The 19,938-nt window shown below is 46.1% G+C and overlaps 1 protein-coding gene across 1 annotated transcript; it reads left to right on the top strand.

Annotated features, from left to right (window-relative positions):
- Positions 1–8,331: 8,331 nt before the first annotated feature.
- GJA8 (gap junction protein alpha 8) lies at positions 8,332–9,873 on the top strand. The gene has a single exon (XM_047784835.1). It carries the CDS (start codon positions 8,355–8,357, stop codon positions 9,684–9,686), a length of 1,332 nt encoding a protein of 443 aa, XP_047640791.1. The 5' UTR covers positions 8,332–8,354; the 3' UTR covers positions 9,687–9,873.
- The last annotated feature ends 10,065 nt before the right edge of the window (positions 9,874–19,938 follow it).

The following is a 19,938-nucleotide window of genomic DNA, read 5'->3' as shown; positions in this document are numbered from 1 at the left end:
CCATGTAAGTGCCTGCCCTTCTACTCATGCCAGGGCTACCTGCTTCTCCCTAAACAACCCTGCTCCGCACATGAGTCTATGCCCTGCACATGAAGACCCTGGAGCCTGGGAAATGCCTGGGCCTCAGAGCCACACCACACCATCAGAGTGCCGTTTCCACCCCAAGCCTTGGCGTCCTCATCTGTAAAATGAGGGGATTGGAGCCAATGATCTCTTCTGGTCTTTCTCAGTTCTAACACCCCCTAGGAAGAGGGGAGTGTATGACCTGGGCCAGGGCACACTTAGAAACAAGCCAATCCATGACCCTGGGGCACAAGACACAGCCACACTCAGAGCAAGAGGAGACACAGCAAACATGACCAGCATGTGAGCAGGGATTTACTGCATGGGTTAGATCAGTAGCCACCTCCACTATAAAAACTCCTGCTTTACAAGAAAGAAAGGCAGCTGTTGTCATCTCTACTTCACAGATGAGAACCTTGAGACTCAAGAGGCTAAGCAAACTGCCCACAAACAGGAAGAAAAGGAGCCACATCCAAAGTCAGGCCTACAGCCAACTACAAATTTTTGTACACACATAACTGCTTCACTGTTTCCAAAATGCACCTTGGTAAAAGTACACCACCATTAAAGTATGCAAAATGTCAATAATCTAGTCTATATGATTACAGAATATAAAATTGGAATTTGCATTTGAATGTGCTTATGTCTCATGTTTTAGGGATTTCTTTACATCCAATAAAACAATCAGGCCATCATGAGAAGACCTCCCTCTGAAAGACCCGAGAAACTAACTCTGGTTCCTGGCAGGGCCCACAACCCATCTCTAAGCAACAGCTCCAATGAGTCTCTCTCCCCATCTCTTCCAAAATACTCCTCAAGAGGTACAGGATGAAGTATTTATATTTTCAGGGACTTTGCAGCTGACAACAAAAATAATTCAATCAATTGGGCACTCTTAGTAGAAAGTCTTCTAAGACAACAGAATAAATAAGCAAAGAAAGTGCTAAATTAGAAAGCTAGGTACATCCAACCTGAGAGACTACTTGGTTCAGAGCCATTTGGTTTTTCCTGACACAAGCACATGCTCCACTCTTGTCTCTCACACAATGAGGTCAGGAGATGGGGCCGCTTCACCCCATCAGCCAAGTTAGGCTGGGAAGCCCTAGATGAGAGAAGTTCATTTGGAAGGTTCTGGAATGTCTCAGAGAAAGTGCAAGCTTCAGGAGTCAACATTTACTGAATATTCTCAAAAGAAAGAATGACTGGGTTTCTATCCCTCTCTCTCTGACTTCTTGCCTTATTGATTTTTGGGAACAACCCTGACCTGCTGTTTTTAACGGAGGGCTTCCCTAGAGGGCATTGTCTCAGTCAGGACAGACTCTCAAACTTGGAAGCTGGAAAGAAATCAGAATTCCAGAGTTAATAAGGCTGTGGGTTATTAATAAGGCTGTGGGTTTTGTTTGGTTTTGTTTTGTTTTGGTTGTCTTTTTGTCCTTTTTAGGGCCTCACCCACGGCACATGGAGGTTCCCAGGCTAGGGGTCAAATCAGAGCTGTAGCCCCCGGCCTACACCACAGCCACAGCAACGCGGGATCTGAGCCGCGTCTGTGACCTACACCACAGCTCACGGCAACGTCAGATCCTTAGCCCACTGAGCAAGGCCAGGGATCAAACCTGCAACCTCATGGTACTTAGTCGGATTCGTTAACCACGACGGGAACTCCTAGTGCATGTTTTAATAAAAATGGGATTCGAGACTCACAACATTGGTACCATCCTCCTTCAAACTGTCACCATCAAAATGCAATCTGCCCAGGACACAGAAAGGGCAGGAACTAAGGGGTGTGGCTGAGGCAAGAGCCCTTTTTGTCCTGGTTTACTCTTAAAGCTGCCTTCAATTTAGTAATTGTACACTGTAGATCTCCTAAAACAATCCCATTTTCAACTATTTGGGTTCCATTGTTTCCATGAATAAGCTTGTAGAAAAAAAAAAAAATGCTCCAATTTTTGGTTCAGAACATGTGGTTAAAACACCATATTCTGTATGAGGGCAATAGACAGTCCTGGACAGTGGAAAAGAACAGGCTCAGAGAGGCAGAGAAGAGGCCCTGAGGCCCACCCCCCTACCTTCCCAAGCAGCATGCCCCTTGAGGCCATACTGGGGTTTCATCCAAGAGCCTCCTGTTGAGCAAAAGCATCCCACCCCCATTTCACAGGTGGAGACACTAAGGTCTAAAACTGTCATTGATGTTGAATAATCCCTTGATTCTGCATCTTCTCCAAAGCCTCTGTACTTACAAGTAAAACAAAGTGGGAACTATCATTACCTTGACAAATGGTGCCAGAACTCTTTGGAGTAATAAGACTTTTTCTCAAAGAGGGAGATAGCCCTGTTGAAAGATATGAGACACAAGAACAACCACCAATGGAAGAAATATCTTCCCTTAAAGGGGCCAACTAACCTCTTTCTGGGGTGACTTTGGCCCAGGCTGAAATGCACACAGGAGACCTCTGACTGTCCCTACATCCCTAAGATTCTCTCAGCTGATGAGGAGGCAGAGGGAACAGACCCCAGGGCTCCCGTCCTCTGGACAGAGGCCAAGAATTTCCTGTTGGAAAAGGCCGGTCTGCTGCTAAAAGAAACTTTTGGAGGCCTCAGAAGCCCCATCTAAGCTTTCCCACATCAGCTTTTCCCCACCCTCCTCCCCTCCATGCCCAAAGCTCTCCCATTCTCTCTCCCCTATTGTTTTCCAAACATCCCTCCCTTCATAAAAGCTGTCTGGCTGGGAGCTTAAAATATTGCCGGACAGTAAAACCTACCCATCAGGGCCAATCCAGTCATATCTGCTCAGTCGTGCAGCACAGTAGGGGCGGGGTAGAGAAGTGGGAGGTGGGCTTTTAGGTGCCAAAGGAAAGAGGCTAAAGTTGCCATTTACTGCTGAGCACCAGGAGAGGAAGAGAGCACATATTTCTCCGGGGGACCCTACTCCTATTGGCAAGTTTTCCCTGGGTGATATCAGTATGCGGTCTTCCCCACCCCCTCCCACCCCCACCCCTCTTTTCTTTCCCAGCCTAAACTAAGGGCCGCATCTGGGCTTCTCCCAAAGGAAAAGGGTTGCCACGAAGGTTTGACCTTGGGTTGGGATGGCTGGACTCAGAGTCCAACTCGGAAAACCTTCTTGGAATTGGCCTGAGGTGGCAGAGGTTAGGAAGGGAAAGAAATGTCAGAACAGGGGTGACAGGGATGGGGTGATGGCAGAGACATCCACATTCTAACTACAACTTGACTTTTTAAGGCCTTTCATTTTTTTAGAATGAATTAATATGCCCCCCAGGACTCCTGAGGGACCTAAACCATGTAGGTGAGGTTTCTGCAAAATTTCTGTCCTTTTTACCCAAACTCTGCAATAGGAGTAAAAGCAATCATTGTCGGCGCTGTGGGTGTAGGAGAGGCCTCGCGCTCTGCATTTTCGATGTTGGAGCATTTCGTGGAGCACAGGAACGGGTCTGGTTCAGGACTGTTAAACTCTTGCTGGGAGCAAGTTCTGCTGTCCCTATGAGAGCTGGTGGTTAAAGAGGGTTTAATGGAGGCACATTTACACCCCCTTACCAACCGGGGTGGTAAGTGGCCGCTAATCTTTTTTGCGGATGTGTTGGTCTGCGTCTTCAAAGCCAGGAGAAGGCTGTGCTATTCCGGAATCACCCTGGGCTTGAAGCCGAAGACCAGGGCTCACATCCTGGCTCTGCCCTCCCTCTTGAGTCCCCTTGGGAGACTTATCCTCCAAGACCGTCTCCCATTCTGGTAATGGGGGCTGATAGCGCTTCACTCCCCGGTTCTCAAATATCCATCTGATAGACCTGTCAGGTCTGGTCCGAGATAGCAGCCTGTGACAAAAAAAAAATGACCATGATGTAGGAAACACTGTAATAAATTTTCACCAAGTTAAATGTGTTTAATTTACAGCCTTGTCTTTTATTCTGAAACTACATCAGTCTAGTTTTGTGCTATTAAAAAGAGGAATCCCTTTTGTAAAATGATAGTGAAAACACAATGTAGTCCGTAGTGATTTAATAAGTTTCTTAGGTTTATGTCCTTGCTTGGCAAAATAAGGAGTTGGTGGCCCTATGTTGGATACTTTATTTATTTATTTATTTATTTATTTATTTAGTCTCTTGCCTTTTTAGGGCCACACCTTCGGCATATGGAGGTTCCCAGGCTAGGGGTCTAATCAGAGCTGTAGCTACCTGCCTACGCCAGGGCCACAGCAACGCCAGATGCGAGCCATGTCTGTGACCTACACTACAGCTCACAGCAACACTGGATCCTTAACCCACGGAGCGAGGCCAGGGATCGAACCGGCAACCTCATGGTTACTAGTCAGGTTCATTAACCACTGAGCCACGACGGGAACTCCTTTTTTATTTATTTATTTTTTTATTTTTTTTAATTTTGTTGTTGTTATTAGTCTCTGAAATCCAAGTCTGAGAGCCACTGGCCTAGTTCACAAGTTGTTATGAGGACTGAAATAAGATATGCTAAAATGTATTTCTTATGAATATATAAGGGCTACCCAGAGAGAAGGTATTATTTTAATCATCCCCTAAAAGCATAATCCTCCAGTGGGTGTTCTGGTGGATGCCCTGGGGTATAGACTTGAGATTCATCGGTTGATTTTCCACCTGTAACAGATTTTCACAAGCAAATTAAAAGAGATGCTTCTTTGAAGAGAAGAGAAAACCTTTGGTTTAGATTTCTCCCTGCTCCAGTGGAACAGTTTATCCAGATATACTCTGCTCTGACTTCCTTTAATTATAATTTTCATTTTTAAAGCAACTCAAGCCAGTTTTCCTTAGCGCTTCTAAAGCTTTTCTCCTTAACAGCATAGTTGGCCTGTTTCAGTAGAATGGAATTGGAAAGAGTTTGTCCTAAGTTATAGTTGCTCTTCTTCCATTATTACAAGAAACTTTGTAATTAGAAATTTTTAAAAAAGAAACGAAAGAAAACCATTCACACAATCCTAGCATTGCGGGGGTGGGGGGTCAGGAGTCTTCGTGTGTCATGAACACGTCACGTCACTCATATGTCAAGAGTCATTAGCCTTCTAGTTTATTTATATATATATCTATATGTATATAATATATATGTTATATATAGTACATATGTGTGTGTATATATATATATTTTTTTTTTCTTTTTAGGGCTGTACCCATGGCATATGGAAGTTTCCAGGCTAAGGGTCGAATCAGAGCTACAGCTGCTGGCCCACACCACAGCCACAGCAACTCGGGATCCAAGCTGTGTCTGCGACCTACACCACAGCTCTCGGCAACAACAGATCAGGGATCCAACCTGCATCCTCATGGATCCTAGTCAGGTTCGTTAACCGCTGAGCCATGAAGAGAACTCCCTAGTTTATATTTTTGATTTGATACCAAACAAGACCTCAGAAGAGCTACTTTGGGATCAACTTGCTATCCTCTTTTGGTATTTACCCTTTCTTGGCAAGTTTTCAGTCTCCAGCACTAGCTGCAGTAAAGAGGACTGGCATTCCCTATGCCATACATTGTACTGGTATTACACACCTGGAAACTGAGAATTTCAGATTGCAGGTGATTCTCATTGGTCCCATCCATAGGTGTCTATGGAGCTCCCACTCTGTGAAGAGCTTTGTTCTGGGTCATGATGGCTCTTAGAGGATGAAGGCAAAATGGTCCCTGTCCTCCAAGAGCTTCTGAGAGAGCTTGTGCTCACCACACACATTCACACCCTACGTGAGTGAAACACACACAAAATTCCAAAGGAACTAACATGGTACAAGTAATACCCTAAACTGAGTCGCTATATCAGTGGGGGTAAGACATGGGCAGCACTCAATTCAGAGCACCTTAAAGCCAGACTTGATCTCCTAGGAGTAACTTAACACAAATTTTTGTTTCGACATGAATTTTAGATTAAACAATTTGATTAAAAAACCTTGGATTTTCCCAGCTCTGCCTCCAATGGGATTTATCCTTGGGCTGCTTTCCAGATTGTGATGTTTCCCACCATTTTCCAGAAGGTGATGGGAATGGTTGCCAGTCTAGGGCAAATGCTAGGTTTAACTGCAGTTTGAGGAGTATTAAAGGCAGAAGAATAACTAGATACATGTGACTGGGATTCTGAACTGCTGGGTTTGAGCAGAGGACTCTCTCGCCCTCTCAGTTCCCCATTCCTAACGGGAGCTCTTCCCAATGCTGGAGCCATGACCGGAGACATCAGAGTTGTTCGCACCTTCCCAGGAGAGAAGCTGCTGTAAGAAGCCCTACCTCACTGGGAGTTTCTGGGGCTCAGGCTCTGCTCTTCAATAAGAAACAGCTGAAAGCATAGGTTGGGCATTGCTCATGCCTGCCATCAGTATCTACCACCAAGTACTATCTGGCCAAGCTCCAAACCACAAGTTGGAAAGGAGCCTCCTGATGTCATTGTGTTTATCCTCTCCTGAAAATGAAAATCCCACCTAATTTAAGATACCACTTTTTGTCACTCATTCAAGTGTTTAGCAAATATCATTGTCATTTAATGTAGTGGGCATATTCCTCTGGCCCCATGGATTTCTTTTTTTTTTTTTTTTTTGGTCTTTTTGCTATTTCTTTGGGCCGCTTCTGCGGCATATGGAGGTTCCCAGGCTAGGGGTCTTTCGGAGCTGTAGCCACCGGCCTATGCCAGAGCCACAGCAACACGGGATCCGAGCCGCATCTGCAACCTACACCACAGCTCACGGCAACGCCGGATCGTTAACCCACTGAGCAAGGGCAGGGACCGAACCCGCAACCTCATGGTTCCTAATCGGATTCGTTAACCACTGCACCACGACGGGAACTCCCCCATGGATTTCTAATCCTATCAGGTGGGGCATGGCTGGAAGAGGCCCTGACCGGCATCACTAAAATAGGCCCTTGCCCTGGTCTGAGGGCACTGATGAGCACAACTGGAGAGATGTTTAAGCTTGGGGAACATCTGTGGAGCAGAGGTTTTGGTCGTAGTCTTTCAGAGATTACCAGCTTGCACCACAGGTTTGCACTGGACAAATGACCCAGTTTGCACATATCACCCCTGTCAGTTCAATCCTATGTCCATTAGTCATTGCTGTTGCTAGAGGCATGATATACTATCATATTTAATGGTATTTTTTTTTCCCACGAACCAAACTTTAGCTCTATTAAAATAGCCACATGTTATAGACCCTAAAACCTTTTCATTCTGTGGGACACTAAAACTGTCTTAGTGGACTTTCCTCACCCTGTAACGTGATTTCTTCCCAAAGCACTCCCCCCGCCCCCATTCTTGGATTTAAAAGACATATAGGCTTTAATTTGTAAAGCTTTAAGAAAGGTTTCCAGATTTCAACCTCGAGAAGAGAAAACATAAATTCAGAGTACAGGAGTCACAGAATTGTATAGGTCCAATCGCAGGCAATGTATCTCAATGACGTAGTGGAAAGAATCCAGGCTTTGGGACCAGGCAGACAGAACTGCTGCTCTTTAGCTGTCTGATCTTAGACAGCTTATTTAACCTCTCTGAGCCTCTGTTTCCTCATGAGGTGGAATCAAATTAATTAAACATTTATCAAGCGCTCATTATGTGCTGAGCTCTATGACAAGCATTGACTCTATAAACAGTAAATAAAACAGGTGTGGTCCAGACTCTCATGAAGAGTACAGTCTAGCAGGTTCACACTGAATGAGGAAATAATGTAATGTCAAAAGCCTGTCACAAAATAAATATTCAAAAAATATGTTTCCTTCCACTTCCCTTCCAACATGCAATCATTATATATCCCAACACAGTCAAAAGTAAGGTGGCTACAGACAATTTCGTACGCCTAAGAATTGGGGCGGGGGGGGGGGGCTGCAGACACCAAAGGGTTAGATTATTTCTTCAGCATTATGCCTCCTGAACCTCAGTTCAGCTTGTGGTCTTGATTTAAATCCATGTAACCACGGGTTTCTATTTATGATCAACAATGAATCCTTACTTGGGCTGGGGTTCAAGGCTTATACAGATACTGCCTCATTTATCCTTTCACACTGTTTATAAAATGATCATAAATTTATTTATGCTTTGAATAAATGATTCCTAAATTCAATGAATAAACCCAGATGAGGAGGTCAGTGGACACAAATTCTCTTCTGCCTCTTTCGTGCCCTAGAATTCGTCTGCACAGAGGAAGCACTCGATAGATCTGTTGACACCACGACTGTGGCAGCCACTCAGTTAGGAGAGGTATCCCGAGAGTTTGCGAAGAGAGGCTGACTCAGGATCGCACTGTGGCCGCTCACTTTTGCCTTCTCCTTCCCCCAGCTGGGTGAGAGATGGGCGACTGGAGTTTCCTGGGGAACATCTTGGAGGAAGTGAACGAGCACTCCACGGTCATCGGCCGAGTGTGGCTCACAGTGCTCTTCATCTTCCGCATCCTCATTCTTGGCACGGCCGCGGAGTTCGTGTGGGGGGACGAGCAGTCCGACTTCGTGTGCAACACCCAGCAGCCCGGTTGCGAGAACGTCTGCTACGACGAGGCCTTCCCCATCTCCCACATCCGCCTCTGGGTCCTGCAGATCATCTTCGTCTCCACTCCGTCGCTGGTGTACGTGGGGCACGCGGTGCACCACGTCCGCATGGAGGAGAAGCGCAAGGAGCGCGAGGCAGAGGAGCTGGGCCAACAGGGCGACGGCGGCGAGAGGGCGCCCCTCGCGGCCGACCAGGGCAGCAACAAGAAGAGCGGCGGCAGCGGCAAAGGCGCCAAGAAGTTCCGGCTGGAGGGGACCCTGCTGAGGACCTACATCTGCCACATCATCTTCAAGACCCTCTTTGAGGTGGGCTTCGTCGTGGGCCACTACTTCCTGTACGGTTTCCGGATCCTGCCTCTCTATCGCTGCAGCCGCTGGCCCTGCCCCAACGTGGTGGACTGCTTCGTGTCACGGCCCACGGAGAAAACCATCTTCATCCTGTTCATGCTGTCTGTGGCCTCGGTGTCCCTCTTCCTCAACATTCTGGAGATGAGTCACCTGGGCCTGAAGAGAATCCGGTCGGCCTTGAAGAAGCCCGCGGAGCAGCCACTGGGGGAGGTTCCCGAGAAATCCCTCCACTCCATCGCGGTCTCCTCCATCCAGAAGGCCAAGGGCTACCAGCTCCTGGAAGAAGAGAAAATCGTGTCCCACTATTTCCCTTTGACTGAGGTCGGGATAGTGGAGACCAGCCCACTTTCTGCCAAGCCCTTCAGTCAGTTCGAGGAGAAGATGGGCACAGGGCCCCTCGGGGACCTGTCCAGGGCCTACCAAGAGACCCTGCCTTCCTACGCTCAGGTGGGAGCTCAGGAGGGAGCTCAGGAGGGGGAGGGGGAGGAGCAGCCGGTGGAGGAGGGGGCAGAGCCAGAGGTGGGAGAGAAAAGGCAGGAGGAGGAAAGAGTGAGCACGGAAGGGCAGGAGGTGGTGGCTGTGCTGGAGGCAGAGAAAGCGGAGACCCCCGAGGTGGGGGAGGAGGAGGCTGAGCCAGAAGAGCTGCAGCCCGAGGAGATACCAAAGCAAGAGGTGCCGGCTGAGAAGGCGCCTTCACTGTGTCCTGAGCTGCCGGGGGATGACTCCAGACCCCTGAGCAGGCTGAGCAAAGCCAGCAGCCGGGCCAGGTCAGATGATCTAACCGTATGAAGCGGTGCCCGAGAAAGAAAGAGAAGAAAACACCCGAGCTAACAAAGGGCAAGATGAAACCTAAAGATGCCAACATGATTCGAATCATCTATCCCCACCCCCCTCACTCCCACTCCGGTTGGACGGGCACTGCAGTAGAAAGCACATGCTGTACAGCCAGGAAACTGCCTTTCTCCTGCATAAAGGCTACCCAGATAAACCCATTGTCCCATCAAAGCCTCCAGTCTCATGACTGCCCTGACCCTCTACACCAACAGCTGTGGGGAATTCTGCTTTCATGCCCATTTCTCTATAGAAATCTTCCAATCAGAATTGTGGTTGCCTCATAGCTTTTTAACCAGTCTTGTCTCAGACTCACAAACTCAGCCAAAACATTAACACCCCAGCCCTGCCCTTGCAGATACCATGTGACCCTGTATCCAGGGTCCCAAACTTAACTGGCTGCAGGATGCAGGCAGGTGGTTGAAATTGGTGAAGTGGGCCTGTTCTAATGCCTTGGGAGAGCTAGGGCTGTGAAATTGGGGGGAAAGAGGGCAGCTGCTAATCACTTCCAGGCAACGGTGACCAGACAGTGTTACCTGGCCATCCGATTTTGAAACAAAAGCCAGAAACCTAAACGTTTAAGTGAAATTTCCCCCATTGTTAATGATGCCAACTAAATTTTAAATATGTCGGGGGTGGGGGACAAAGAAAATGTGTGCAAGCCAAATTTAACCTATGGGGTACCAATTTGTGAGGTCAGCTTACACTCTTGAGCCCAGCTTTCCTATAGAATTGGTCCCATTATGTATGGTCTCAACTCGTTCCTGTGACTTCCAAACCTCATTTCACCATTTTGGAGTGTTTGGTTTAAATCGTCAGTCCAGAAGATGTTCAGAGTTCTCACCGCCCTTTCTTTGGGGTCACTGTAGCTCCTGGGTTCTGATGTAATTACATTCCTTGTATGGTGGAAATTCTGCTCTAGGTACCATCAGAAAAAGAGAGTAAGACCCCATACCCTCTCCCTGACTGAAAAGGCTTTGAGGCCTGATTGCAATTTTCTTCCCTGAAGAAAGAAGGCCCTTTTTTTCCTCTCCTCGCTCAACGTCAGCCCTCAGCCTGAAACCCACACCTCCTTTCATCAGACACTGGGAGCAGCTCTGTTGAGCAGGAGGATACCTGCCTTCTGGCCTGTTTTGAGGAGAATAAGCTCTCAGGCCTTGCTCAGGCTCAAGACATGCACAAAAAGGACCATCAGAGTGGTACTAGGACGGGCCTCTTACAAACTGTGAATCCAGACAGCCAGGGTCCCACCGAGTCCCAGATCAGATTTCATCCCTGGAAGGGATGTAGAGGCTGAAGGGAACAAGAGGGATCTCAAAGATCTACCTTTTATTCTCCCAACCAACACTCTTCAGACTTGGAGTCCAGTCAGGGGAAATCCTCAGGTATAAGTACACATTTCACACAGGGAGCAGTTTTACCTAGAGCAAATCAATTTCCAAAGCAGAAAGAGAAACTGATAACCAAGACGGTTCATCTAAACCAAAGCTATGCATCATGGGCTGCAGTGGCAAGGCTGAGGTCGGAGGAATAGAAACCAAGTTGACATGACAGGGATCCGGACAGCAGACCACCAGGGTACCCAGGAAACCTGCCTTCACTCTGTCTTCCCCTAAACCAGCGTTATCCCAAAGGACATCAATTCCTTGTGCCACCCTCTGGGTCCCACCCTCCCTTTAAGGTGTTCGTTCTAGATATGCTTTTCCAGAGCAAAGACCCTCCTCCAAAGCTATTCCTCCCTGGTGGCAGCATTCTCATTCCTGTTCTCCATTCTAAAGCAAAATGGTCTAACAATTAAGGTATGATTTTGCTAATAATTACTCTGGGGGAAATTTCATTTTAAAAGAGAAAGCCTAAAATGTATCTTACCTAGATTAATCCAAAGTGACAAATTACCGTTGAAGGGTTGTATCAGCCAATGGACAGCTGAAGAGGTAAATTGATCTCGCAGACATGTGACTTTCTGGCTGCTGCTTGCCTCTTCCTTTCCCTTGCAATCAGTGCTATTCCAGACAGACTTTCTTCTGCGTGGTGAGAAAAGTACCAAAGTCCCAGCCTGAGAACCCGACATCATTGCACTCACTCCAATGGCAGCACTAGTACTCCTGCAGTTTTGCTCTTGAAGACTCATTTTCAGGACATTAACTCAAGAGCCTGAGAATAGCTCCATCATTGCCAGAATAAAGTGTCTGTCTCAAGGAGGACCTAATTCGAAAGAGAAAAGAAGAAAACTGCATCCTGCTCTAAGTGAAACCTGCTGGTGCTCCTGGGCACCGGTGGCAGAGGTGTAGGTGAAGGCTGCCGGTCTCCTTGTCTCGGCTGGGCCTACGTGTGTGTGTGTGTTTCCTTGAATGAAGCAGCATCCTGCTTCACTGTCTGTACCTACCCCACCACCATGGAAGTTGCCATTTTCCCTGTCGGTCTTCCCAACTAACGAAGAAGCCTATTTTGGAAGAAACCGACACAGGCATCAAGGGACCAGGATTTTTGTTCTTTTCTATTTTTGCCATTTAGTAGCTGTGTTATTGTCCTCTCTTAACCTCTCTGTGCCTCAGTTTTCTGTCTACAAACTAGAGATGGCATCTGCCACCAACCTACCTCCAGGGCTATCAGAAGGATTTGTGAGTTGGCTGCCAAGTCTAGAGCTGCCAAGCGCTGCCTGAGAGAGTCCTCGGACAGCAGGGAGACTGGGGAGGAGGGCAGGTGGGTGGTTTCCATGTGGCCCTCCCACCCTGCCTTTCAGTTATCTGGTGAGAGTTTTTCAGTGTGGAATAGACACTCTGGAGATGAGTTTTCTCAAAGAAGACTCCAAACAGAATCTTGACCTCATATGTTTTGTAGGAACCTATTTGACCTTGAGAAATGGCTGGGGACAGATTGGCAATTAGTTTCATCCTATGGAAAATGTCCCCTCCTGCCCTATGTGTGTGTCTGTGGAGGACCCTACTCTGTTCAGCTGGATCCCTCAATATCTGTCCGAGGCAAATAATTATGATTGACTCAAATTATATAACTGTCTCTGGGCTCCATTAAGGCCAAGAGTGTTTTGGTTTTGTTTTGGGTTTTTTTTTTTTTTTGTCTTTTTAGGGCTGCACCCTCGGCACATGGAGGTTCCCAGGCCAGGGGTCAAATATGAGCTACAGTTGCAGGTCTAGGCAACAACCACAGCCACATGTGATCTGAGAGCCATGTCTGTGACCTACACCACAGCTCACAGCAACGCTGGATCCTTGACCCACTGAGCGAGGCCAGGGATCGAACCCAAGTCCTCATGGATGCTAGTCAGCTTCATTACCACTAAGCCACAACGGGAACTCCCAGGCCAAGCTTTAAATCCTGATCCTTCCCTTGTTAGACTAAACCTTTAGTTCCAGTATGTGGAACTACCAATTAAGCTTTGGAAAGCAGGACATTAAAAGTGCAAGCCTTTCCGGAGGAAAAGGGATAATTGCCAAATAGCAGTTAAAACACCTCCATCAGGGGAGATCTGTGACCAGGAGGACTAGGGTTACTCAAAGTTCAGTAGGAAAGTGTCAAGCCCAGCTCTGTAATCCCTAGGTCTAGTAGCCGGAGTATCATAAAAAGGCCTGTCTGCTTTGCACCATGGTTTTGTTACTTAGCACCCAGGTGAAGCATGCAATACAGAATTGGACAAATATTCCTGAAAGTCAGTGTGACCTGATCAGATTTTCCCACAAAGAACACTGAGATTCAAATCAGAAGTGTTGGCTACACCTCTCTGACTCTGGGAAACCCAGCATGTCATTTACCTGCTCCTTATGACAATTTCCTTAGATTAATTGTGGTTAGTAAGTTCTGCCCCTCCTCCACAAGACAGATCAGGTGAATTGATATGCAAGAAACACTAGGAGCATACTAGAAAAAAATAAGTGGGTTTTTAACCTACTAATTGGAAATAAAAGGAAAGGGAAGGAGGTCTTATTTAACTCTGTCCTAAGTCCTCAGCCTAAAATGTTAACTGAAGAAATAACAGTCACCACTTTCAAATTCTGCACAGATTGTTAAGTAAGATACTGGTTAAAAGTAAGCCAATGAGTAAAGGAAGAACACGGGTGTGGGAGGGTGGTCACTTTTTCTGTAATTCTGAATTCCTGAGAATAACATTGCAAAAAAAGAACATTTTTAATCAAGCAAGAAAGTCATTGCCGAAAGTGGTGCTACAGGGACTCTGCTTACTAGGGCTCATGTACAGAGATGCACCAGCCCCCCAGACAGTCTCTGACTTGTGGCAGAGGGAGTTCATGGCTGCTGAAAGGGCTGCATCCAGGAACCCTCCAGTCCAAGCCATGTGGAAGGACTGGGGCGAGACTGGTGCAGACAGCTGCTCTTCTGAGTTCCTGAGGAGGTTCACTGGGGCATGCCAGGGGAAGAATGAGCATACCTCCTGAACAGGACCTCCCATCCCACTCCCCCCACCTCCTCCCCTCTCCTTTCCCCATCCCACTCCCTCCACCTCCTCCCCTCTCCCTCCCCTAACCCAGGGTTACATCTCTATGCATATTGTATGCAGATGATCACACAACCCACATGAGAAAAGTTTAGATGAAAAAAACCTTTGCCCAGTTGGATGGAAACTCCTCTAAGCATAAGTACAATCTGTAAAATGAAATAAGCGTGTGCCTAGAAGTGATAGTGAAATAGGTAGGGAGACTTTCCCTTTTTGTAATTTTTGTATGATAACTAAATATGTAATTGGGGGAGGAAGGAGAAGAAGGAAATAAAATTCTAGGTTCAGCCATTAAATAAGAGGAAAGAAAGATATTTGTGAGAGACAAATCATGTCCAGTGCCCTAGACATTGCTGCTCCCAAAGTCAGGAGAGGGTGGGTATTCCTCTGGGGCAGTAGCCAACAAGGTAGCAGTGGGATAAACTGCAGGCTTCAGCCTCACAAATTCTGGAAGTTCTCCAGTGCAAACAAAGGGTATTCTGGAAGAATGCATAAAGTCTCCTGGAGGGAAAAGTAGACTACTTCATTGCAAATTTCTGCAAATTTCCCATCTATGAAGCAGGATCAGTAAAGACTCAGCTAAGAAATATATTTGTAACAAACTTCCTGGAGAAATCTCCGGCAAAGGCATCATAGGGATTGTGTCCTGAATTCTCCAACCTTCCACATCTTTATGTCAGAGCTAATAGTCAAATGTTAGACTGTTACAAAACAATAAAACTAACTTGACTTTTCACTGTCTTTGTTTTTGCTTTTGACCTGGCAGCCATGCTACCCAGTGAAGAGACTTCTCCAATTTCTGGTGCTCTTCCTTTGAAATGAAGGGGTTTGGGGACACAAGGACTGGGGAAGGGAGGGTGAAGGGGCAGGGATATGCTGGTAAACAGGTAACAACCACCTCTTTCCAAAGTACAGAAGCCCTGATTTGTAGTGTTTGCCAATTTGCTTGGTGTAAATTCTCCCACCATTACCAATTCAACCCACCAACATGATGTCACTAAACACAGAGATGAGAAGAGCCCAATATAAAATATTTCTACCATATGATAGATATAAATAACCTCAACAGCATAGATAATAGTAAGCTAATTGAGAAGTGATCAGCTTTGAGTATTACTTTTGTGTTTCATGTTTACGTTTATATAATTTAATTGTTAATAATGACTGTAATTAGAAATGGCTCACAAAATTCCAAGAAATTTAGCAAATGGCTCTTACAAGCCAATCCAGGCCAGCTCCAGCACACCACTAGGTGGAATGGAGGAGATTCTGATTCAGAAAAGACATGAGGAGTTCCCGTCGTGGTACAGTGGTTAATGAATCCAACTAGGAACCATGAGGTTGCGGCCCTGTCCTTGCTCAGTGGGTTAAGGATCCCGCATTGCCGTGAGCTGTGGTGTAGGTTGCAGACATGGCTCAGATCCCACATTGCTGTGGTTCTGGTGCAGGCCAGTGGCTACAGCTCCGATTCAACCCCTAGCCTAGGAACCTCCATATGCCGTGGGAGTGGCCCTAGAAAAAGCAAAAAGACAAAAAAAAAGAAAAAAAAAGAAAGAAAGAAAAGACATGAAAACTCTCCTTATCAATTGAGGTTTGGCCACTTTGATTCCTCACTTTCTCTACACAAATCTCAGGAAAAACCAAAGTATACTTCTTTAGGGAAGAGACAAAAGGATAGGATTGGTTCTCTTCCATGTCACTGAGGACTGCAGAAAGAGTTAAAGTTATTCATTACTGATAAAAATAGATAAAATAAGAATAGCCAAAAGGAGTTCCCATCGTGGCTAAGTGGTTAACGAATCTGACTAGGAACCATGAGGTTGCAGGTTTGATCCCTGGCCTTGATCAGTGGGTTAAGGATCCAGCGTTGCCATGAGCTGTAGGGTAGGTCACAGACAGGGCTCAGATCTGATGTTGCTGTGGCTATGGTGTAGGCCGGCAGCTGTAGGTCCGATTAGACCTCTAGCCTGGGACCCTCTATATGCCACGGGAGCAGCTCTAGAAAAAGCAAAAAGACAAAAAAAAAAAAATCCAACTGCAGCATCTCAGGTCACTGCAGAGATGCAGATTTGATCCCTGGCCCAAGAACTTCCATATACTGCGGGTGCAGCCATAAAATAAAAATAAATAAATAAATAAAAGTAGCCAAAAGATTCTGCCTGAGATTTATGTCACTTCTCTTCTTAAAATCCTTCAATGACTCAATTGTTTACCCAATAAATTCTAAATTCCTTAGCATGGTTTACAAAACCCTTATAAGTGACTTCAACCCACCTAAGAAGATGTTTGTTTTACCTGCCCAGAACCTATTCTTCCTTCTTCCATAATAACATCTCAATTTACCTATTGAGAAATACTCTTCCTCAATTAGATATAGTTTTGATGGGACTCTTAGTAATGTTTACCCGTCTTCTCTTGCTCAAGGGTCAGCCTTTTTTTTTTTTAAACTCAAATGGGCCAACCATACACTCTCTTTCTGGGGTGTGAATTTTTTTTTCTTTTTCTTTTTAGGGCTGTACCTACGGCATATGGAGGGTCCCAGGCTAGGGATCCAATCGGAGCTACAGCTGCTGGCCTACACCACAGCCACAGCAACATCAGATCGAGCCGTGTCTGTGACCTACACCACAGCTCACGACAACACTGGATCCTTAACCCACTGAGCAAGGCCAGGGATTGAACCCACAACTTCATGGTTCCTAATCGGATTCGTTTCAGCTGCGCCGCAAGCCATGACGGGAACTCCTGGAGTGTGAATCTTGAGTGGAGTAACCGAGAGACTGAAACTTGATTGGAATTCATTCATCTTGACAGAAGCCTTTGAAGAGACTCACAATTAGTTCCTACTTATCTAGATTTCTGGGAAATGCTGGGCTTTTTTTTTTTTTTTTTTTTTCAGATCTTGGTTCATTAGCTTTCCTTCAATTTGCTAAAGTACTCCAGAATTCCTTTTTTTTTTTTTTGTAATTTAACATACCCAAAATATCTCCAAGCCCCTGACTGGTAGGAACACCACCTTTCTAGTCTCACCTCTCACACCCATCCACACACACATATGCCCCAGTGTTATGGAACCACTGACTGGTCCCCCATATGGACAGCACTGGCACTTAGTGATAAATGAATTCCATGTTATTTTAGGACTCCGCCCTGCCCTGCCTTTCCTCCTGTGGTCAGCTTCTTCTCAACCTTCAAGATTCAGGTAAACTGTTTCCTTGATGAAATTTCACACACTTCCCAAGACAAAGGTAGTTGCTCTGTGATCCCTCAGTACTTGTATGCACTTCTATCACAGAACTGGTCAAAAGTGATTTCAAAAAGAGATATCATACTATGCATCTCTGAATATTCAGTACTTAGCACAGTGCCTAGAACATAGTAATGTTTGATGAATGAATGTATGAATACTGCTGAGACATCTCCCAGGGCAGGAAGGAGATAATTCGCTAAGCACACCCCAGCACCAGGGCAGGCTGATACTATGTAGGAATATAATCCAAGATAGAGGTGCCCTGAAGGTCCCAGGATTTCCAGGCTAAATGCAGGCAGGCTTGCTTTATGCTAAATAAAGGAAGGAAGAGAAATTTTCATATGAATTCCTGGGTGCCATCACCAAGAGCAGCCTTGGGAGCCATATGTTGAATGTGGCACTCAGAGTCTGAATGACTAGACTAGAGGACCACCCCCACCTCCACTGACATCCCTACCAATTCCCACTCATTGGACTTTTGGACTTTACATGAAACAAAAAAAATATAAACTTTTATTGTGTTAATCCTCTGAGATCTCAAGATTTATCTGTTATAAGATCTAGCATTTTCTCAATTATTTACAGAAATTGAGTTTAGGTGTGGCACCTATACACTTTCTGGGTACCAAATATAGCAGCCGTCCATGGGACCATTGGGAAGTAAGTGACTCTTCTCTGAATATTTGGAGTTTCCTGGCCAGCTTACCTTGGTGGATTACTGGGGTATAAAGTGGGGTTCAAGGTCTCGGGGAACCTGGAATAGCAAGGAAAGCTACATGGTAGGATGACTATGTGTGGAAGTAGGCAGCCGGATGGAGTAGGATGCTGTGGAATTGGTAATGTCATAGATCTCAAACAACCTCAAACTTACAACTGCATGTGAATTTACTACTATATCACAGTAAAAGTTTAAAAAGAACATTCCTAACAGAAGTCATCTAGTCTCTGGGCATGGGCAGAAGAAGAGGTGTTAGGGTGTTCCCCAATGATCCAGTGTTCATATCAAATCTTGGCTTAGTCTTTTTTTTTTATTTCTTTCTTTCTTCCTTCTTTCCCCTCTTTCTTTCTTCTCTTTCTCCTTCCTTTTTAGGCCACAGCATGCAGTGGCTTGATGTGGGATCCCAGTTCTCAGGGATTGAATCTGGACCACAGCAGTAAAAGCATCGAATCCTAACCACTAGACCACCAGGGAACTCCCTTTGGCTCAGTCCTTTATATGAATTTGGAAGAGGAGGAAAGTACAGATGGCTGTCAGGATATGGCTGGTTCTGGAAGGTGTGAGAAGATGGGGGGAATTAACACTATAGTTATTATGAAAAAGATTACAGAAAATTGATGTGAACAAACACTCGCCCTAGGGACAGAGATTGGTCATATTGTTAGTAGACTCTTTAAGAGCAGAGCTGTCTGGCTATCTGGCTGTCAGTCTCTAGATGAGTGGTAAACAATGGCCAGTAGTTATGCATGAAATGTTTGGGAAAGTATCCTTGGAATATGGGATACAAAGTGGGGACTGAGTCAGAGCCCTGGTGGCTTGACAGTTCATGGAGGCAGAAGCAGATCTCACTGCTGAACAGGATTTCAGCAGCTAGAGTGAACTGGGAGAACAGAACTGGGGCAGGGGTAGGAGGACAAGCCATCTTGGTGACAGAGTCCAGGAAAGAGACTTGCTTTGAAAGAAGAGTCGATTGGACGTTAATCTGCTATGAAGGTTTCTAGAGACAGTCCATAATAAGAAGCAGGGGGAGCAGTCCCTGCGGTCAGCCAGGCCAGTCCTTGACATGGACACAGGTGTTAACAGTAGGGAGAATCCTGAATGATGCCTCTCAAAGCTTTACACAGGCCCGAGGCCAGTGGGATTGCCTACGTTTCTCGGCTATGCCAGGCTCATTGAGACCCTGATCCCCACCATGCACTTTAGTAAACCACCAAAGTAAACTGTTTGCCTGGATTGGCTCACCCAGCATTCTTCACAGCCTTGAATCTCAGGTGAGATTCTAACTTACTATATGCCTATACAGATGCTGGTGCTTCCCTGATAGATCTCAGCAGCACAAAGTTCTCTGGTTTTAGACTCTCCCTTAGGAAAGTTGCCTCCACGGCTCCCTGGCCTATGCATTGGGGGTTGGACATCTGACAGGTAGTTTTTGCCTGCTTAGTATGAGTAGAGTTCAAATCTGAGAAAGAGAGACACATTCCCTTGTGTGTAATAAATGTCTCAGTTACTCAAATTGCAGTAGCCTAAGTACTCAGGTCCTAGGTGCAGGTCAGCTCAAGACTGTGCTTTGAGGTATTATCTGCAGCCTTGAATGCAGCTGCTCCCACACTGGGTGATTGCCTTCAGCTGGGGCCAGCATCAGGCCAATAACATGCAAGGACTTCAAAGACTAGCTAGAGCTCTGGCGGGAAAGGATAAGCCCCACAGCAGTTCTTTAAGCATTCATGAAATGAGTATTGAATAGATGAAGTACTGATTCTGTCTACATTTGAGT

The sequence above is a fragment of the Phacochoerus africanus genome, chromosome 6, assembly GCF_016906955.1.
Source record: "Phacochoerus africanus isolate WHEZ1 chromosome 6, ROS_Pafr_v1, whole genome shotgun sequence".
Lineage (NCBI taxonomy): Eukaryota > Metazoa > Chordata > Mammalia > Artiodactyla > Suidae > Phacochoerus > Phacochoerus africanus.
This window is presented reverse-complemented; position numbering and strand designations above follow the sequence as displayed.